This window comes from Sceloporus occidentalis, unplaced genomic scaffold (assembly GCF_023333645.1).
Source record: "Sceloporus occidentalis isolate IW3139 unplaced genomic scaffold, rSceOcc1.0.p SCAF_2, whole genome shotgun sequence".
In the NCBI taxonomy this organism is placed as follows: domain Eukaryota; kingdom Metazoa; phylum Chordata; class Lepidosauria; order Squamata; family Phrynosomatidae; genus Sceloporus; species Sceloporus occidentalis.
In genome coordinates, this window is record NW_028316982.1 from 172,530,531 (window position 1) to 172,553,794 (window position 23,264).

The 23,264-nt window shown below is 38.4% G+C and overlaps 1 protein-coding gene across 3 annotated transcripts in view; it reads left to right on the forward strand.

Moving 5' to 3' along the window:
- The window catches only part of LOC149319336 (gamma-aminobutyric acid receptor subunit gamma-3-like), a 490,924-nt gene that overhangs the window by 222,416 nt on the left and 245,244 nt on the right, over positions 1-23,264 (forward strand). For all 3 annotated transcript variants that reach the window (XM_089511499.1, XM_089511500.1, XM_089511501.1), the window contains one exon: positions 20,450-20,673. In XM_089511499.1, coding sequence (XP_089367625.1) covers positions 20,450-20,673 — 224 coding nt within the window. The remainder of the gene's footprint in view (positions 1-20,449; positions 20,674-23,264) is intronic.

Here is a 23,264-nt window from a genome sequence, read left to right on the forward strand (position 1 = left end):
TTTTCCCCCCACTCATTCAGCTGGGGGTATTCTGATGCTGGCTGCATGGTTTCCTGGACTCATTGTGCATATCCACTCATGCATTCCTTAAATATGTATGTGTGTGTGTGTGTGTGTGTGTGTGTGAGAGAGAGAGAGAGAGAGAGAGAGAGGTTCCACTCAGGTTGGCAATCAATCTAAATTTCTTAAAAATTGAGCTAAGTTTTGAAGACTACACTCAACCCAAACAGATCGGGGTTATAATTAGTTCAGTTAAGAGGTTGGCACAATGAGGCCTGGGGCCACATGTGTTTTCCCCATAGGATTTTTGTGGCCCTTAACAGCTTCAGAATACCCAGAGTGACCTTTTAGGGATACCTAAAAAGGGGATGAATTCCTGCCTCTTGAAGCCTCCAGGAACAAATTTTCCTTTTGAATAAGTTTCAAAGATTCCCTGTGCTATTTAATGTCAAAAAAGACCCTTTATTGAAAACCAGAGTGGGCTTACCACCAGTTTGGATTTTTTAGTTTTATTGCTTGGAAGTCCATTAGTCTCCACTCCCACCCCCATGGATCCCAAAGCATAAAATGATCCCCTGGACCTGCCACAGTTTCCCACCTCTGGTTCAGAAATTAAGAAATTAACATCCACAAATATCTATAAAAATAGCTTTTCAGGACAATTAAGAACTTACTTGATATTCTAATGCTTATTGATTCAGGTGAAGATGACTTATATTTTGTCCAAGTTATACCTAAATCTTTTATCACTAAGGTTGGCAGAGATCAAAAGGTATGAAAACTTTACTACTTGGTTTCATATATACCTGGTGGTGACTGAAAGCAGGTAAATGCATAAATTCATACAAGATACCAGAACCTGGAAATCCCTAGTTGCAAATAATATTACTTGTAGGACTATACTTAAGAACTCCAACTCCCAAGGCCCCTGGGAAGACCTAGCTTGGTTGCAGCAGAGGAATGATTTGTGCTGTATTCTTTCTCTGCTGCATTGTTGCTTTGTTGAGGGGAGAGATTATGGACACGGGGAGTGTACAGCTTGGGGAGGTAAGGGGTGATTGTGTTGGTGTGAGCGGGGCTCCCATTGGAGTAGTGTGGGGCAGGGGGAGATATAGCGGTAGGAGAGTGGAGTCATATTGAAAGGGAAGGCGAGATCAATGCATAATATCTATCTCTCCTTCCATCCACTCTCCTAACCAAAGAGATCTGAGGGTCAGTCCAACTGTACCACAAACCCTGTCTCTGCTCCTGTGCAATGCTAGGTCTGTAAGGAATAAGTCCCACATTATCTACGATCTGTTGGAGGATAAGAGCTGTGACCTGGCTTGCATCACTGAGACCTGGCTTGGTCCTGAGAGCGAAGCAGTGTGGGCACAGGCCCTTCTTGCCGGGTACTCAGTTAAGGACCAGACCAGGTTAGGTGGGCGGGGGGGGGGGTGTTGCCTTGATCCATAAGAACACCGTTCCCTTAACCAGGAACCATGTCCGACAAACTGACCATATCGAATGTATTTACCTGACCCTGAAGGCCAGGGACAGTTTAGGGATTCTGTTGGTCTACCGGCCACCCCGTGCGCTAACAGACTCCCTGGCCGAGCTGACACAGCTGGTCTCGGAGCTGGTGTTGGAGTCCCCTAGCTTCTTGTCCTGGGGGACCTCAACATCCCCTTCGAGGCCAGCCATGGTCCAACTGGTGCAGCTCGGGAATTCATGGCTACCATGACTGCCATGGGCCTGTCCCAATTGGTCTCAGAGCCCACGCATTCTGCTGGTAATACGCTTGATATGGTCTTTTGTACGGACATGGAGACTCCGTGGGCAGAGGTAACTGCTATCTCTGCCTTGTCATGGACGGACCATTTCCTGGTCGAGGTTAAATTCAAGGCATCTACCCAGATCCCTCCCGGGGGTGGCGGACCTATTAGGATGGTCCACCCTCAAAGGCTGATGGAACCCAAAATGTTCCAAGAAGCCCTAGAGCGGTATATGGTTGGAACTGACGGCGATTCTGTTGATGCCTTGACTAACACCTGGGATATAGATCTCTCCAGGGCTATACACAGTATCGCTCCCAAGTGTCCTTTCAGGCCTGCTTCCAAAAAACAGCCCTGGTACACGGAAGACCTCAGGGAAAGGAAGCGGGTACTGCAACAACTAGAGCGCAACTGGCGAAGACACCATCACTTAGCTGACAAGGCACTCCTAGACTCTCATTTGAAGGCCTACGGAGTGGCAATAAGTGCGGCAAAGCAGTCGTTCTATGCTGCACGTATTGCGTCCGCGGAGTCGCATCCGTCAGAGCTGTTCAGGGTAGTGAGGGAGCTTACTCAGTAGCCCCCCTCCCTGAACCCTATTTTGGAACCATCCAAGGCCTGCTGTGACGAGTTTAACAACTTCTTCGCGGACAAGTTTAACAACTTCTTCATGGATTATGGAGCCCTCGTGGCGCATATGGAGCCCTGGTGGCACAGTGGGTAAATGCCTGTACTGCAGCCATTCACACGAAACCACAAGGTTGCGAGTTCAAGACCAGCAAAAGGGCCCAAGCTCGACTCAGGCTTGCATCCTTCCGAGGTCACTAAAATGAGTACCCAGACTGTTGGGGGCAAATAAGCTTACTTGCTAATTAGCTTACTTGCTGTTCACCGCTATGATCTTTGGAATAGCGATATATAAATAAAACAAATTATTATTATTATTAAAATCTCTCGGATAAGGGCTGATCTCGATGCCAGTTTTAGTTCAGGATCCAGAGTAGATGTCTCCAGAGCTTCCGTGGACTCTGTTGTACTGGATCATTTTGAGTCTGTGAGTACTGAGGAAGTGGACAAGATTCTTCAAAGTGTTAGGAAGACAACGTGCTCTCTCGATCCCTGTCCCTCATGGTTAGCAGCTCAGGGGGGGGGGGACGGCTGTAACTATTATGTTACGCCGCATAATTAATTCATCCTTTAGGGAAGGGCGATTTCCATCCAGCTTGAAATTGGCCACTGTAAAACCGCTGTTAAAAAAGCCCTCCCTAGACCCCCTGATACGAAGTAATTATCGGCCTGTTTCGCTGCTGCCTTTTTTGGGGAAGGTGATCGAGAGGGCGGTTGCTTTCCAACTTCAAGCTGTCTTGGATGATACGGATTTTCTAGAGCCATTTCAAACTGGCTTCCGGGCGGGCTATGGAGTTGAGACTGCCATGGTCGCCCTGGTCGATGATCTCCGTCTGGGCATGGACAGGGGTAGCGTGTCCCTGTTAGTGCTCTTGGATGTCTCAGCGGCTTTCGATACCATTGACCATGATATCCTGAAGGAGTTAGGTATCGGGGGCACTGTGCTCCAGTGGTTCTGGTCCTACCTCTCGGGCAGAATCCAGATGGTGCAGCTGGGGGACATGTGCTCTGATAAGAGGGCATTTACATCTGGTGTCCCTCAAGGATCCATTCTGTCCCCCATGCTCTTTAACATTTACATGAAACAGCTTGGAGAGATCATCCGGAGACATGGGGCACAGTGTTATCAGTACGCTGATGACACCCAAATATGTTTCTCTATGTCTCCGACTGCTGCAGTGACCAGGGATGGCATCTCTCCTCTAGATGCCTGTCTGGAGTCAGTAATGGGCTGGATGAGGGAAAACAGACTCAGATTGAATCCAGAGAAAACGGAAGTACTTGTGATAGGCTCACCTGGCCCGGGGATGGAAATTTGTCCACCTGTCCTGAATGGGGTCACGCTCCCCCTGAAGGACTCAGTTCGCAGTCTGGGGGTGCTTCTGGACTCGTCACTCCACCTTACATCTCAGGTGGATGCAATAGTCAGGAGCACTTGTTATCAGCTTCTGCTGATACGCCAGCTGCAACCCTTCCTGGGCCGGGAGGACCTTGAAATGGTGTTACGTGCTCTGGTAACCTCTCGGTTGGATTTCTGTAATGCACTCTACATGGGGCAACCCTTGTACCAAACCCGGAAGCTTCAATTAGTGCAGAATATGGCAGCTAGGTTAGTCACTGGATGCCCCAGGACTAGCCACATAACACCCATTCTGCGAGATCTTCATTGGCTGCCCATTCGCTTCTGGGCCCAATACAAGGTGTTGGTTATTACCTATAAAGCCCTAAATGGCTTGGGCCCAGAGTACTTGGAGGACTGCCTCTCCCCATATAATCCGCCCCGCACTCTCAGATCGGCCAGGAAGCAATTGTTGAGGGTTCCTAATACGAAGTACATCTTGGCTGCACAGAGGGCATTTTCCATCTCGGCCCCGCAGTTTTGGAACTCTCTTCCCGGCGAGCTCCGCTCGGCTACCTCCCTTGACCTGTTTAGGAAGAAGCTGAAGACCTACCTCTTCCATGCGTTGTGACATCTGTTCTCCCCCCATTATACTGGCACTTTTAAGCTAGTTTTTGTTATGGTTTTTAATGTTTGCAATTTTTTTATCGTGTTTTTAAATCGTGTTTTAAATTTGGTGTAGTTTCGTGTGTTTTTATGATGTGGATACTGTTGTAAATTGTACATTGTTTTGTGCTCTTGTTGTAACCTGCTTTGATCTCTTTTGGAAAAACGGGCTATAAATAAACAGTATTATTATTATACCCGTATGAATAAGTGATATCATGATCATAGCTTAACAAGGAAGAACACCACTATTTTTGTTATGTAACTGTATCTTTTAAATTACTTCTATAGTGATGGGATGGAGGCTTCACTAAATGGAATTATCACATTGTGAAGATGAGATTCACCCAACTACTTTCTCTGATAACAACCCAATGGGTCTTTTTGATCCCACCACTGCCGCCAATTATGTGAATGTGATGTTCACCCACCCCACTACTTTCTTGAATGGCAGCCCAATGGGTTTTTTGATCCCACTGCTGCCACCAGTTATGTGAAGATGATGGCCACTATCCCACCAATTCTTTGCTGAGACTTGAACTGAGGATCTAAGTATCTCCTGCACGATAACTCTCTTTAGATGCCTCTGGGTTTCATTTTTTCCCTCCAGCTTGGCATCAATTATTCTATGACGGCCACACACTCACTATCTAATGTGTCCCAAACCAAAAATACTTTTCTCGATGTGGGTAGTGTTTTTAATGTGTTTTTCAAATCACTTCAGACAGCTACTTGTTAAACCAAAGTAAGAAATGTATTTGCAAGTCAGGCTGAATACAGTATCTCTTTTAGTGGATGCTGTTCACAATGGCTATGGTGTATAAATACTTTATTAGTTACGCAGTTTAACGGTTTTTTTAGCTTGTCTTTGTAATTGTTTCTTCATAGCATTATATGTGTTTCCTTACAGACTAAGTTCTCACAGAACCTTTATTAAACTTTTATATCTAATAAACTTTCTGGTTACCTGTGATTCAACCAGTCACCAAACACTATGTCTCCCACAGGACACTACAAAAATATATTTAAGGACACTCTTCGTCCCTTTCTTGGGTACCTAAATGCTTTCTAACTGCCCCTCACAGCAGCCTAACCTAGCCTCAACTGCTCCTCACCCCTCTGAGCGCAATAAACATCAACCACTTTCAAACCAGCTCCTCCCATTTATATACTCACTTCTGGGAGCAGCCTCCACCTTTTCCTAACTTTACTCTCATTGTCTACTGCCAAGGTTCTAATCTGCCTGTTGTCTCCACACACATATTCAGACTATCACAGGTTTAGATGCACCTCCTGTTCATGCAGTAGTTTCTGAATAGTGACTGAGGTACGAAACAAGCATAGGGCCCATACAGACAGGCCAAAATAAAGCTGCTTCGGGTCACTTTGGAGGTATGCTGTTTAAATGACAGATGCATGGTAAGAGGCCAGAAGATGCGCCAAAGCTGCGCTTCCGTCCTTAGGACTGGAATGTGGCTTTGGCTTGGCTTCTGGTCTCTTTGGGCACATGCATCATTTAAATAGCATACCTCCAAAGAGACCCAAAGCAGCTTTATTTTGGCCTGTCTGTACGGGCCCATAGTCACCCCGCATGTGTTTCAGCAGATCAGGTGCTCTTGTTTACTTTGTCATTTGCAGAGTATTTCTTTTGGATTTTTTTTTCACACTAGTGGAGTTTGAATGGCAAAATATATACAAATAATATGCATTTTTCTACAAAGTACTTTAATACAAAGCCACTTGTACACATTTTTCACACATGAGAACATGATTTTTCTCTTTTATTTGTATCTCCATAACATCCAGTACTTTCAGGTATGTATGTAAATATCTTCATAAATTCTGAGGCCACTGCACACATGATTCCAGTGAGTCAAAGCAGTCAGTATTATGAGGCTGACATCCCTTGGAACAAGAAAAATCTAGTAGTCATGGCTACCATGGCAGATTTCTCCAGCATCCCCAATGCTGAGGTGAAGGATAAGCTGCATGATCAGACAATGTATTTTGTACCACAGGCCAGCAGCAAATAATACTGGTTTTAAAAAATAAATAAAAGTAACTGTTTGGCTGTCTTTGAGAAATGATGTTTTTTTCTAAATTATCGTGGCTATTTGGGTAGTTCTTGGAACTATAACTGTAAATACATACATTGTTAAAGTAACTTTTGAGACTAGATGATTTTCTGATTTGACTCAAGTCAGGCTACTGACTACGGTAATCTAATGGGTAGGCCTTGTAGAATCCCAATTAGAGGCATTTTTATCCATGGTTTCTTGTAACTATTTTAATTTAAATAAACATTTACTCAGATTGCTGAATAATTTGAGGTAGCCAAGAGCAAATCCTCAGCTGTGAAGTTATCTAGCTGACAATGAGCTGGAAAAAAGAACCAGTGAAATGTAACTCTCCCACTGAGTGGATCTGAGCTAAATTTGATTCTCTTTGATGGCCTTCATCAATCGATCCCCCTCCCATCTCTTATCACATTCTTACTTTCCCATTTAATTCTTAGTGTCTTCGACTAAAGCCCCCTTTCTTGGGGTTTCCTACTTACAACTCCCTCCTTAGCTGTTCTTCATATAACAGCCAACTGTATGGACTTATCACAAGATAAATTTCAGCTGTGACTAGATAGTTTAATATTCAAGTCCTCCAAAGAAGCTGAGTTACTGTTGCAGAGTTGTAATAATGCAAAATATTTCCAGAATTCCCTGTATTTGTTACAACTAATACCGTACTTTAATCATTGGTCATTGGTTATTCATCATGATAATTTGGCTTGCTAGTTGTGTTTTTGTCTGTATGGAAGATTGAACTGTCAATTGCTAGTGCATGCTTCCTGCCAAATGGAAGCCATCCATGGACTAAGGACTTTTTTTTAATACGATAAGAGAAAAATATTCCCCAAATAATTAGTCTGATGAAAAAGTGATTGGCCCAGTCTCAGTGAATGCTCCACAAACAACTACTTCCTCTCATGAAGGAAGGTGAGCTGAATGTTTTTACAAGACATCAGTACAACATATAGAGCTGGCAAGTTGAAGGGGACAAATTAGGAAAATTGTTATCTGTAAGAACCTCTAGATCCTCCACAATGACTTCTGATGAACGTTGACCATCGAGTCACACTGGGGGACCTAGAGATTCCTAGAGAATATATAGTAATCAAATCCACAAATGTGGAGAGTTGACTGTACATTCAATAACAGGTTTACGGAAATGAAGAACATCCCAGATGTGTCTCCCCATGGAGGCAAAATACTGTGGAAAGAAGTGGGAAATTGCCTTTTCTACCACAGCACCCCAATTGTGGGACATTCTCCCTTTAGAGGCCCACCTTGTGCTAACACTGCTATCTTTCTGGCACCAAATAAAAACATGGCTTTTTACTAAAGTCATTAGGGCCTAATTTGTTTTTGACCAAATCTGGATAAGTGTATGGTTTTAAATTGTTTCACACTGTTTTAACCAGTTTTAAACTATGCTGTTTTAAATCTTAAATTGCTTGACATGTTTTTAGTCTGTTTAAATTAATCTTATTATTTTTTCATTGTTGAATAATAAATAATAATAAAAAATATTTATTTATATCCCGCCTCTTCCACTTTGAGGATCAAGGCGGGTAACAGCAAAATGAATACACACAGTATCATAAAGGAGGATTGTTGTACGGGGGGGGGGGAGTGGCTGTTCCTTTGAACTATAACTTAATTCATTGTAGAATTAAGAGACATAATCATGTTAGTATGGAATATCAGTAAGCAAAGGAGTCTTTGAAAGGAGACTGAGAAAAAGATGTGTAGCATAAGTTGTAGAGTCTAATATGCACTGCAGATATAATGCAGTGTGATACCACTTTAACTGTCATGGCTACATTCTATGAAACCCTGGGATTTATAGTTTGTTGTGGTATCAGAGCTTTCTGACAAGGCAGGCTAAATAACTCACAAAACTACAAATCTCAGAACTCCATAGCATTGAGCCATGGCAGTTGAAGTGGCATCAAACAAGATTATTTCTGTAATGCAGATTACACCTTGGTCTACTCCATGCATCTGAGAAACTCAACCAAGTCTACAAAAGCTTATGCTACAACATCTGTTGCTCAATTAGTCAAAAGGTGTTACAGGATACCTTTGCAGACTTAATTTGATGTGTAATTACTCCCAACCCCACCTGAAAGATAGTATTTGGCACAAATAAGTATCCAATGACTTGGAAAAGGGGTTAAGCAGTAAAGCAGTACTGAGCTAGATAGTAGTAGTAAAAGTTTATTCGGTCATTGACCAGCAAAAAGCTAGATAGAAAGGGGAAGCTCCACCTTCCCGTGATCCATTAAAAGTTTCTTTGTGGTCAGATACTGAATTAAATGCAACACATTTGTCATATTTAAAGCTGTTGAGTGCTGCTTTTTTTAAGAATATAAAATATATAGTTATGGCATAATGATCTCCCATTGCCATGATAAAATCCATGCTACAGCAACAAATATATATGGACCAAACCTACATTGCTTCCTAGGCAAGGACAAAAAGATAACCCTTTAATTACAAAAATATAGCTGAAAACAAGAGTTTTCTTTGCACTAATGGTTGGATTTCTCAAGAGGTCTTAATAATGGGTAAATCAGCCCTGTTTCTGGCTGCTGATTGCATTTGTTTTGAACTCAGGTATTTTTATTGGATTAGTGCTGCAGGACTGAGAAAGAAACGGCTGGATTGGGCTCTGTTAGAATAAATTTAAACCATTGTGCTAGCAGTACACAATTACCTTGTTTTGTTGGCACCACACTAATTTTAAACTGGACCTGTTTATTTTCAGGGTCATGCCAATGCGATGAGGCATTAAATAGAATTCACTGAAGAAACATACATATACAAGCAGTCACTGTACTTTTTTTCCTTTGTAGGAAGAGTGACAATCTTAATCATTACTGTGGTAATTTCAAGCAGAGGGGTGAGCAAATTTATTTATTTATTTATTTATTTAAATTGTTATACCCCATCCTAAATCAAGAGATCTCACGGCAATTTACTGTAGCGTTATAATAGGCTCAAAACAGTCAGATAGTGTATTGACCTCACTAGTAGGACAGAGAGAATTTCCCCTCCAACAGACCTTAATCCTCAGGTACCTGAAATATTTCTGAAATATTTGACCTGAAATATACTGCATGATCAGTGATGGCAGCCTGACCCTCACTCTACTCATTTGATTTAGATAAGACATTTCTTTCCTAGTTAAACTCAATAAAAGACTTTTTACCCCCTGTTAACTCATATCCTAAGCCTGTTTAAACAATTTTGTGTTGTTGTGTTAATGTTTCTCTAACCAAACTAAATGAAAGTTTTAAAAGCAACAAAAATACTTTTCCAGTGAGTACAAAAATGATGACTTGGTATTCCAAAGAGTCTTGTTCAACCTTTGAAACTAACTGAAAGAAAGAAGCTGGTAGCATGAGCTTTCGTATACTTGAGTCTATTTTCTCAGTCTCAAAGGTGTCATAAAACCCCTTGGCATATTGATTTTTCAGATCAACACAGCTATGTTTTTGAATTCCACAATGATTAATTGGTGTTAATAATGTACCACAATCTGAGTCTGACACATTTGTGTTTGTCTTTTCTTTAATATGCAGATATGGATATGTGTGAATATTTTGAGAGAATACTGTTTGATGAGCTAAAGTGTGGGCTGGTTGCTGTCAGGTCAATAGAATGGTGATTCTGCTCTGAGTTCTAGCCTCTGCTTTAAAAGAGCGATCCATTGTGCTGAAATAGTTTTGGGAATAGGTTTCAGCACCTTGAATAACTCCTTTAAAGCTGCTGACATTGAGTGCCTGGCTGCCTGGTTCATTCTAAACCTGGTGCCTGAAAAATGGTTTCTCTTTATTTCACTGTTTAGTTTGCTCTGGTGATCATTAATGCCAGAACCACAACCAAAATTAAAACAAATTTAAAATGTATTGAGTTTCAAAATGTATTGAAATGATAGACAAGAGGGTGAAAAACATTACATAAGTATAAAACAGTGACTAATATTGTTGTTATATGATGATGATAGTGATGATGATTTAAGCGAAATAACCTAAACAATTATATTTTGACTAAAATATAAGTAAGTATATTAAAGAGAGCAAATTAAAAAAAAAATTCCTAAACTGCAAAACTGCAATAAAATCTTCTGACATATCCTCCAGGTAGACGATCTGAGAAGCGGAAGCTTTAGGTATATGTTAATAGATTGTAAAAACTAGATACAACAGACTAAGACAATATATCAAATATATAATATGCACATCTATAAACTAAAAACAAAAAAAATGATAATCTCTAAAGATAAAAAGAACAAAGAACAAATCATCTTTGTCCAACCTAGTCCAAATATCTCATTTGCAGTCAATCTTGTCTAAACATATCCAGGGAAAAGCACATACAGGACTGCAAATGGAAGATTCTGAAATCAAAATACAAAAGATATATATACTTGACTTGAAATGTTGTGGGTCTCTTGACAGACACAAAAGCTGGAGGTGGGCAAATCATAAAAATATCCAGTGAGTCTTCTTTTCAAGAAAAGAAATCTCACAATAAACATGTGAATTCATAATAAGCAAAAGTATGAGAGCCTATAACTTATACAGAGTTAATGGAGAAATACAGCAGAAGAGGAAAAAATAAAGGCCAAAAATCATCTCCAAACATCTTAAGGTTTTTCTCTAAATAAAAGAAAGGTCAGGAGACAATCTCAGGAGATTATCAGAAAGAGATGGGACAGGGTCGGGAGTGAAGTGGATTGCTCTCATGTCCTTATCCCATCCTTGTTCTGATCACACAAAAGCATTTCAGAGATGTCACACTTCTGTCATTAACCTGTCCTTAAAGTAGAATTGTATTAACAACATCTCCTGTTAATACAAAATGACAGGACAATTCTACTTCAGTGAAAGTTTAATGATGAGATAAGCAGACTGTCATGGGAAAGTCTTTCACACGATTGCGGTCAAATGTGGTTCAGTGACAGGACACTGCACAACATCATGTGAAAATCTTTTCCCGATTGTGCATTAAGGATGGGACAAAGACATCCTTTCCCCCATCTGATAATCTCAAAGAGCACAAAAAGATATGCTCCTTCGTTTCTTCTGAGAGTGGTCCAGGAAACATCAGCCCCAACAGATGATGTGCAAATCAGCAAAAAAGTTAATGTTTGTTTTGAGCCACATAAACTTTTTCTTTTTCTTTTTTTACTTCTCACTATTTCATTAGTTCAGTGGTACTCAATTTTTTTACCCTTGTGACCTGCCTTTACATCTACATGCTGACAACGTGCCCCTCCTACTCAACATAGTATATGAATTAAAATATTTTATTTATCTAGTGTGTGTATTTTCACTTGCACATTCATATATATTCATATTTTAGCATTTTATAAGGAAATAACATCATTCAACAGTTTTATTTATGCAAATATAGTTCTTTCTGTTAATAATTTTATGGCAATTAGAAATTGGTTCTGTATTGATTGATCTTTTGAATAAAATATGATATTTGATTATTTCTTTGGTCTTTCTTCTTTCAGTCTTTTAAATTTTCATATCAGAATCTCAGAGTCATAAATATCTGTACCTTAAAATTAATTCGCAATACCAAGTAGAAAAAGTACTTTCTTAGATATTATTTTTCCTGTTTTAATCATTTTAAAAGATGATAAAAAAGGAAATGGTAGGAAAGATTTAAAAAATGAAAGGCATTGCAAAAAAAAAAAAAAAAAAAAAAGGGGGGGGGGATGTGTGTAAAGGCCAAGCTGAGAAGAATTAAAAATAAAAGCTTATAATACAGCCAGACAAAATACTATATCAGCACCTTGAATCAATAACAGACCTGTTAAAAAGTCACAAAAGTCCTTTTATACTACTTTGACATTATAAAAATGCTTCCTTATTTAATACAAAATAAACAGTAAATGATACTATTACCTATTGTCGTAAAGTATAAGAAAAGTGGTGATCACCTTTCAAGATTCAAAAAATTCATGTTAAACTTAAATCACCTAACTGCCCTCTTTCTGAAGGTAGCTTTTTAGCTTTTATCATTATTGTACAGAAACACCTGAAAGATAACAAGAAGAATATACCAAAACCATCATCCCAAACCATTAACAACTCATTGCCTGATTTTGTATTGTTTTAAAGCAAAATAAGGACAGTTTAAATAAATGCTTACTGCTATTTCCACTTTAATTTTAATGGGGATAGGGACTTTTCCAATATAGAATGATGCATGTGTTGTCTTATCTTCAAACATTCTTCATTTAGGAATTGATATATCTTTCCATGGCTTTCTTACAATCTCAGGTTCTATAAAGGCAATTTCCAGTTCCTAATTATATTCAGCACAATGTTAAAGGTCCATCATGACATTTATTGAATCACAGTTTTCATGAACCAAAGTCTCAGTTCACTGAAGGTGGTTGGCCTGTAGGCCTTGGTCAGTTTTTCTTGTTGACAGCACTCCAAGGCATGAAAAGGATGCAATAGTCCTTGTGTCTTTTCAGTGATTTTCTTATAAACAATTGTTTGACCCCTAAATACTTAGAATATTGGACTGAAGATGAATTAAGTCTGACTCAGCATGGTTCTTCATATGTTCTGTTGTTCTTGTTGTTGTTTTGAAAATCAATCCAAAATAGAAAATGAGTTTCTCTGGGAAATTATTCCAAATTAGCATAGCAGAGCCTTCCAACTAGAACTTCTAACAAGAAGCTATGAGCTCTAGGATGTCATTAAGGGGGCATAGCTGATGGGTGGGGAAGGAAGAGACCACTTCTACTGTGTTTTCTCCCATTGCTTAAGTTATAAATCTCAGTGATGTACTAGCTTTCTAGCTGGAAAACAAGAAGGCTCTGTGTGTATGTGTGCATTAGATTTTTAAAATATGCATATAAAGAATGGGGAAAAAGAGAAAAGGAAATAAAGAAGGGTGAGGGAGAAGAGGGGAAACTCACAGGATATTAACATGGACATGTGTGTGTGTGTGTGTGTGTGTGTGTACACACACATACACACACACACACACACACCATGTCCATGTTAATATCCTATGAGTTTCTCATCTTCTCCTTCGCCCTTCTTTATTTCCTTTTCTCTTTTCCCCCATTCTTTGTATGCATATTTTACACATATATAGTAATATAAGCTGACCATATGTATAAAAATACATTTTCTTTGAAGATGACATGTGCTAAATACAGTCCAAAGCAGTAAGTTCCTCTGGCTATTGAAAGGGGGGAGATCCATTTGAAAATTCATATGCATTTTTTACATTTTCCTGATACAAGTATATGCACGTATATTTCATAGTAAGTCAACCACATGCAAATACGTCATACATGGCTTTCAGCATACGCTGAAAGCCACGCAGGGAGAAAGGGTGGCACATCCCATAGGGACGAATGGGGCACATGCCTGTGGTGCGTGCACACTACTGCGCCACCATGTCCACAAGCCCCATTCACTTAAATGGGACCCGAGCATAGGTGGTATTTGTTTTACACGGGGGAATCTGGAATGGATCCCCCTCATGAAAAAAGGTGAACTGTAATTTTATTTATTGTATTGTAAAGTGATATTTACCCCACAAGTAGACTATTGTCATAAGACCTTTGGTGTGATCCATAAAAAATAAAAAGAGCATAGAAAGTAGGCAAATAGATGTTTGGAAAAAACAAGGCTGTATTTTGTTTTGTAATTTTGATTGTTTTTAAATAGATGGCTCAAGGTGTCTATGTTTTGAGGGGTTTCATCTAGTGACTGGACTGGGAGTGGCGGTAGAACTACAATCTGGTTTATTGACCAATTTATATTTCTAGAAAATGCCAGGGTTGTGCCTATAGATATTTATCAGTGGCAAGGGCCATACTTTACAACCTGAAAACTGATCAGAACTACATTGTGAAGAGGAACCTGTTGTAATATGTTACTATAGAAACTGGGGAAAGAAAGAAGGGGAAGAGTTACCGTGGCAACAGATGGTAACTTTTGTAATTTGAGGAACTTGTAGCGAACACTGCTATTACCTCTAATGTCAACCAGGTAATTAATAGGGCAGAGGGCTATTTCTATAATGCCCAGCTTACCAAGTGTATAGCCACGCTCACATTTTAGAAATAAAGGAATTGGCTATCAGACCCATGTAATTTTTTTCATAGATCATGCTTGTTCTGTTTCTTTTGAGAGGTTTGTGTTTTATGGTGATATATTCAATTCATAAAGATAGTTTTAGAATGCCTGTTCCACCCATGAAGGGCATCCAAGAAAAAATGCACACATACATAAGCGTATACATTCAGATACACATATACAGTAATACTTTAGAAGGAGGGAGGTGGACAGATCAGGCTGAGTAAGTCAGAGATGGGGAAGTCTTTACAGTGAAAATCTTTCAGAATATTTTCCACTACATACTTCCTGAACAGATGTGTTGAAAGGTTTCTCTGTGCATAAGTAAGTACTTCAGTATTTTTAAAGTGGGAGAAATTCTTCAGTAAGCTATCCTTTCCCCCCTAAAGCTACACTTCAATATATGCAGGTTGCAAGGCAAGAGTACTGAGTGAACTCTATTTACAATATTTTCTGGTGATGGTAAAATAGGAAATGTGGGTGTTCTCTGACGATGTTTAAAAGCATAAAAGAGCTATGCTGCATCAGCAATCTTTTAAAGTGTCTGAGTTGGTGGCCATCATCATATCATGTGCTATTAAATGTCAGAGTTCAACTATGTGCCGAGAGATGAATTAGCTATCATAGTTCCTTCTGAAATCAATAAAAACAACAATTTTGAGGAGTATATATTGTATGTATAAGTCTAGAAATTTAGGTCAAAAATTGACTCAAGAAATCTGGGTAGATTTATCCATGGGTCAATGTAGGTACAGTATATTAACTTATTTAAAAGAAGGAACCATCCCCTGGTGAAAGGCAAGAGTATAATCTTTCCTTGAGGCACCAACTACCTCTACTCTCTCATCCATCCAGCCCTAAGAGTGGAATTTTGTAGGTCATACTGAAATTCATAATTTTGCCCCCCCCCCCAAACCTGCCTTCGACTTATGCAAGAGGTCAACTTATAGTCAAGTATATATATATATATGGTAATTACACATGTACATGGAACAGACTGTTTTAGAGCTATGTTAGTTTCTCGTGTCTTTATTCATGTCTGTTCTAGCACGTTTCCAAATGGGTTGATGAATCATAAAAAGTCTGCATTATTTATACACATTTTATTAAGAGAAGAATAACGGTGTTCTCTTCTGTTCTCTTTTGCACACTTGTTTGGGGATCACAAACCACTGAGTGAAATCTCTGAGGCACCCTAAGCTAGAGTAATGTCAGCCTTATATAAAAATGAACCTATGAAAGCCACGGGGAGAGTAACGTGGGTAGGAGTTTTGTTTTGCACTTTCGTGAAGAATGATAGCATGATCATATGAAGGTTACTCAGTGGTCAGTCACAATGATTGGAAGAGAATGTATTTCCAAGGAAATATGTTTGAATTCTCAGAAACAAACCAATCGAAGTCCCTACAACCAAAAAACCCCAAGATATATAGCTGAAACAAACCAAACCGAAGGGTTCTAACAAAAAATGTGATTGGGCCGGACAATTTGTATCCCACCTCCAATTACAAAAAGGCAATTTTATAAAGAAATAAGAGAATAACTAAACCCTGGAGCAGAAAAGCCAGTATCATTTCTAAAAGGGTATAAATACCCCACTGAAAAGTATGCAAATGCAAAGAGTAAATATATAATAATGAGAAGAAAAATTTCAAAATTCAAGGCCAGAGTAACTGAACCCTGGAAAAAAAACCAGTAAAATATCTAAACGGGTAAAAATACCCCACTGAAAATTATGCAAATGCAGAAAATAAAATGATATAGTAATGATAAAAACTCAAGGCCAGACGCATTTTGACTACAGTCTTCCTCAGTGGCCTGCCAACATTCAATACACACACACACACACACACACATAATATATAAACTCCTCAATTCACACAGTGTGACTGCGCTCAATTCAAAAATTGCCCAGGATTTGGTATGGAAATCCTGGGAATTGTAGTTTATTGTGGTGCCAGAGCTCTCTGGCAGAGAAGGAGAAATGTCTCACAAAACTACAGCTCCCAGAATTCCTTAACATTGAACCAGGGCAGCTAAAGCAGTCTTCAACTGGATTGTTTCTGCAGTGTGTTTTGGACCTTAGTTTCACATATATGTTAGCGTACACTAGAAAAATAACGTGACTGCCACACTTAGGTGGTAGTGTAACAATTTAATAAGGAAAATATTTTTTAAAGTACAAGTGCTTGTCACAAATAGGTGGCAGTGGTGGGAGAACAAAACCCATTAGGCTACCATCAGTGGAAAACAGTAAAGTGAATGATGTGGCATCTTCACAATATGCAGCAACAATACCAAGTCATTGCTGGTATGATTTCCTTAATCCATGCTACAAGTCCAGTGGGCTTTTCAGATAATACTCATCCTCTGTCTGTGCTACTTCCAATGCACTTCAATCCATGCCATGCAATGTTATACTCTCATTTAAGCTGTTAAATACAGCCTAAGCTGTAGTGTGTACCATTTGGGAGGTAGTATGTACCATTTAGTAGATGAATTATATGTCTTTAAAAATATTTCTCTCATGCTCTTATCTAATGTAGCACAATTAATCTGCTTTGTTTATGTCAGTGTTTCCATCCAGTTGCAGAGGGGCATGTGAATTCTTTCTAATAACCGTTCCTTAATATTGGTTGCCAAACTTTCTTTTTTTTAAAAAAAATCTTTATTTCATCTCATACAAATCTAAACACAGTTACATTGCAACCATAATACAGATACAATGTATTAAATCAAAACAACTGCCTTCCAATGTCTAACCTCAAATGCTATTTTCCCCCCCCCCAAATATTTTGACTTCTCTATATCATATTTTCCTTTTATTTTTATATATAAATAATTTCTTATATTTATCACCATCACTCTAATTTCTTTCGGTTACGCTTTCCCCCCCAATATTTGTACCTTTGTAATCATTGTTCAATATTTTTATATCCTTATAATTCCAATACACTTCTATACTTGTCATAACACTATTATTAATATCAGTATTATTAATATTATCATTAATATCAATATTATTCTGATTTCATACTTACACTGCTCTGTAGTATTTTAGCTTGTATTATTCACCATCACTAACCATTCTTCATTATACTTATTGTATGACACACTTTCTATTCGCTTCTTAACTGTGTCATTTGAAAAAGGTATTATTAAGGAAAGGTCTTTAGCATTTTTCTCATTGATCAATGCAGAAACCATCATTTTTGGAGCAGGTAATATAAGTTGTTCATCTATTGTCTGCAGTTTTCTGATTTATGCTATTAGCTGAGAAACCTCAAATAAAGCCCTCACTGCATTTTCATTGTTGCAAGCAGTTGCAGCCCTTTTTGCCATTTTCTTATTTCCTGAAGTACCTACTCCTTTTGGGGAAAAAAATCAATGCTCTTTGTGATATGTTCTCTATATTTACTATGAAGATGCCTTAACAATTTTGATGCCTCCATGGCCTTGTTGGACAATACATTGTAACGTAATGCACACTGTGGTTGTTGTTTGTCTTCTGGGCTTCTATATATGAAGCCAATTGACGGATATTCCTTGCTATAATGGCCTCACTTTTTAAGATGACTGGAAGAAGCTTTCTTTTGCTTTGAACAGGATGCTCCCTCATCAGCACTTTTACATTTCATATCCAGTGAGCAATCCATCCTGAGGCTCAGCCAAAAAGTATTGTTATGAAATTCACTGTGATAACATCAAAAAGTCACTTTACTTGACAACAAAACTTTTATTCACAGTAATCCAAAAAAAACAACACTATCATTTTCAATAATCCATATTTATCACTCTGAAGTCTCTCTGAACACTCACACTAACTGACTTTGACTCTTTCTTCCCACAAACACAATCTTCCTTTTATATATATGAATTTATTTGAAAACATTCTTGACACAGCTACAGAATCTGGGAAACAATAAATGTTCAAAGAATGTGGTAGCACAACATGGACAACACTAGAGTTCATTGCAGCTGCAAAAGTGGCACTTAGCTGTATGAATAGTAGCAAGAAGTGCCACATGCTTTCTCTCAGCCACTCAGCATCTTTCTCTTGCATGTTCTCACCATGTGCAGAAGTATCAAGTACATTTTTTGCTATAAAACAGTTATTTTAATAACTTATTTTTACTTTAGTTTGTTTTCATTGGAGGCAGTATGTTACAAAAGGCAGGTTTTACATCAAAAAAGCAAGAGAAATTAAGATACCATTCCTCATATCCTTTTAGTGGCTCTCTAAAGGGGAAAGCCACTATAGCTTTTGAACATGTCTGTCTGTCGCTTCATCATATTGGACTGCTTGACATGTCTTAACAAAATTTGGTATGGAGAATGCCTATGACCTCCAGAGGAAGCCTACTCCTCCTTTTGATCAGTGTGTGACTGTCCATCTGTCCGTCCGTTCATCTTTTGTCTTTGTAAGTGTCGTTCAAATAACTTTTGAATCATGTGAGAGACATACCAATAACTTTTGAACAGCTTTGTCCCACTTTGTAATGAACCTTTTCACAAATGATGTCCACTACTGATAAAACACTCCTATTCTTTAATATCAATGTATGAACATCTGCCCATCTGTCTTCCTTCCTTCCTCCCTCCCTATTTTAACCATAAAAGCTCATAACATTTTTTTCAAGCCTTCACAGAGTAAAGGTATCCTGTGAGGATGTCGTATTCCTTGAGGGTCTGTGGACCACAGGTTAAGAACTGCTGGTCTAAGCCATTTAATGCATTTGTTTTTGTGTATAATTAAAAGCTCCAAAAACAAAGTGGAGTAATAAATAGCCTATCCCATCTCAGTGGCTGACATATAGGCCTGTTACAGACTGCCAAAATAAAGCTGCTTCGGGTCTCTTTGGAGGTATGCTGTTTAAATGATGCATGCATCCTAAGAATCCGGAAGCTGCACCAAAGCTGCACTCCAGTGCTTAGGAATGGAGTGTGGCTTTGGTGCGACCTCCGGACTCTTAGGACCCATGCATCATTTAAATAGCATACCTCCAAGGAGACCCGAAGCAGCTTTATTTTGGCAGTCTGTAACAGGCCATAGATCAATTTTCCAGTAGTTCACTTACAATGATTTCTTAAAACTGTTGACAGAATGGCTTAAACACATTTAAAATATGTGGCAAACTGAAGTCACTGTGGTCACTCAGAGTTGTGCATTAATTTTGCCTTAAGAAGCTGATTCATAATTTAGACTGGACAATTAATACCAGAAACAGGATTAATAGTTACATTTGTAAATAGGATTTTTTGCTTATTTGTTTCTTCTACTTAATTAACATGTGTTGTAAAATGTTGGCTTTTACTGTTAAATCTGGTAAATAACTAAGATATTTCTAATGTCCATCATTTTCTGGTTAAAAATAGTGCATGACTGGTGCAGATATAGGCTACTTTTTCTCAAGCTGGAGGGGGTTGTTGAAATCTATTCAGTGTTATATAGGAAAATAGACATGCTGAGAAATGTAAAAGATTAAATATTACCAGCAATTGCAAACCATCAACTTTGCTGAGTTTCCAGTATGCACTCTAGGAGACTGTGTGTGTGTGTGTGTGTGTTTGTGTGTGTTGTAAAATGCAGTACTGAGGGATTTGTTAACATTAAATTCCACTTTTTAGAATACAGATCCTCTCAAGGTGGCTTCCCAGTAAAACTAATGGTCTGAATCGAGTACAACACTTGTGGAGTAAAATCCCTGTTGGTATATGGTATACTTTAATAATTGTTACGCTAATTATCCCAACACTTGCCTCTTTATTTCTAGGAATATGGACAAATCAAAGGTTAAATGAAATGTGAAAATGTTTACAAATATATGGCCATGCTTTTCAGACTTGTAAATATTTGATTGTAATCTTTTCTGATTGCAGGAATACCAAATTGATATTTTTTTTGCTCAGACATGGACTGACAGCCGTCTCCGTTTTAACAGCACCATGAAAAGAAGTCTCACTCTCAACAGCAATATGGTTGGGTTAATTTGGATCCCAGATACAATCTTCAGGAATTCTAAAACTGCAGAAGCTCACTGGATTACTACACCCAATCAGCTCTTGAGAATATGGAATGATGGGAAAATCTTGTATACTTTGAGGTAGGAACTAAACTTGTTTGCCTAGTAATAAATGTCATAAAAAGCTCCCCTCCCCACATATCTTTCAGGTTTACAAAATACTATTTACAGACATACAAGTCTTCATTTAAGCTGTGTTGTCTTCCAAGTTCCTGGTCCAGTTCTGAAATGAATTGAACTATTCGGGCAACCTGGTATATTACTTTGATGACCCATAGAATGGCTTATGCTGAAACACAACACCATCATCTATTGTTGCCAAAAAGGGCAGGTTTTGCCATTTTCCTTTTCAACTGCAGTCCAATTGAAGAGAAATCAAAAACTCATTTCAAATGTTAGTTTTTTATCAGAGTGATTGACAAATTACGGACATATGTAGTGTTCTGGTATTCACACAAAACCTGAGATTTCTTCAATAACTTTCATGGAAGGGACAGTTGCATGCATGTGCAGAATTACCTATACACATACAGATTATTAATGAAGTTAATGCTTTTTAGCTACCTTAATAGAAGCTTATATATCTTTATGATGCTTTGTAGGTGGTGATTGTAATTCCCTCATATCTAGCTCCACCATTTAATTCTCTGAAGTATTGCACTATTCTTCCTTAAAAAAGAAAAAGACTAAACGTTGGAGACATTTTGAAGGATAACACAATGGCTCACAATGTAATAGATATGACAAAGTGGGAAGAGGGAATATGGAGAGAAGAAAAAAGCAAGTAATAAAGCATTGCGTGCTCTGGGCCCTCAGCTGCTTTTTTAAACAATTGGTTAAGCCTTATTTGTCTCTGGTTTTAATATTTAGTTTCATTTAGTTCTGCTCTTTTATAAACTATGTAAGATATTGGGTCTGTTAATCTTTTGATTTGTGAGCCAGTCTAGAATGCCTTAGGGAATGATTAGAGGCATAAAAATGAACAAAATAAAATATATAAATCATGATAGTAGAAGCTGAGTTCAGAGGCCCACTTCAAACATAATGCTGCTTGATCACTTGAGTTTGCATGCTCCTTTCTCTCATCACATCTTGCAAGGATATTCTTTCCCTCATGCACACATCTTTTCTATTTTGGAAACTTGGATTAATATTGCATATATACCATTGCTGGCATTAATTATAGTTAAATTTTGTAGCCTAAATTAAAGATAACAGCAGCAGAAGAAAATAGTGTGCCAACAGAGCTCTGTTATTTTGTTTTTTCCCCTGTTTGCACAAGTAGTGCATTTGTTTGTATGATCCCTAGGCATGTTACCATTTATGCTTCTGCTTGTGCAGCCACTCCTACAAGAAACTGTACAACTGGAAACTCTGTAGGATTACCTCTTTACACATGGTCTGGAAGTAGGTGTCTGTAAGTGAATGGCATTAGTGCTAACAGATTAATGCCATTGGTTACTGGCCTAAAATACACTTTTAACTATGACTACAAACTGTGGTTTGATGGAAGTTTAGTTAACATCAAAAGCAGGACAGATGTAAGTAAAACTGATCTTAGGTTGTATTGGCTGTAGGTAGCTGTAAAACTGAAAGAAAAAGAAAAAAATATCCAAGGAAGAGGGTAATAAGGGAAAACACATTAACCGTTGGATTGTTCCCAGTCATCCAAGCATAATTGAGTATTGAATACTGCAATTGAGTAGCAACAAGTCGGACATGAAGTCATTGAGGAGACAATCAAAAATGCTATATTGGCATAATGTACATTCAAAGTTTGTTCATCCATACTTTTTGAGACAGGAATACATAAAATTATTCTGCAAGGGCCCTTCTTATGAGACATCCCATTATGCTTTCTAGTGTATGTTATATACATGATCTTCGTAAATCTTCTCAAAGTTGATTATATATTTCGCTGTTGCAGGGCATAGTAGTTTTGCTTAGATAATTTCAACAAATGAGGTGTGTTTTCTTATGAAATATGTATAGTTCATATTTATTTATAGCTTACTTGAGTGATGTACAACAAAAATGAAATGACCATAAAACTTAGAAAGTTTAATACCAGTTTTGTGTACACAGTTAAGTGTCTCCTCAATTTAAGTGTTACTTTTCTCAGCCTTCTCTATTTGGGTGAAAAATTGTGATTGAAAATTTATAAAAGATCCTTGTTTGATATGTTTTAATTACATATTGCTCTCCACTGGAACACTACTTTCTATTTCATTCATAATATTAGCTTTAAACGTTCTATTAACTTTGTAGAATTGCATGGAGTTGGAGGGGGCTTGTCCAATCTCCCTGCTCCGTGCAGATTCTGCAATGCAGGATCCAGCTACTACATCCCTAACAGATGACTGTCTGGTCCTTGCCTAAATATTTCTTGAAAATAAGAATTTATCACCTTACAAAGCAGTCTGTTCCACTGTTGTACTTATTTCATTGTTAGGAGCATTGTCTCAGTGGAAATATGTTCTCCTACAAGTTACATCCAGTACACCCAGCATTCCAGATAAATGAAGACCGATATAGGATGGGTGACACCTGGCTGAATAAAACTACATGTGAAAGGAATCTGGGAGTCCAAGTAGACCACAAATTGAATATGAGTCAACAGTACGATGCGGCAGCTAAAAAGGCCAATGTGATTCTAGGCTGCATCAATAGAA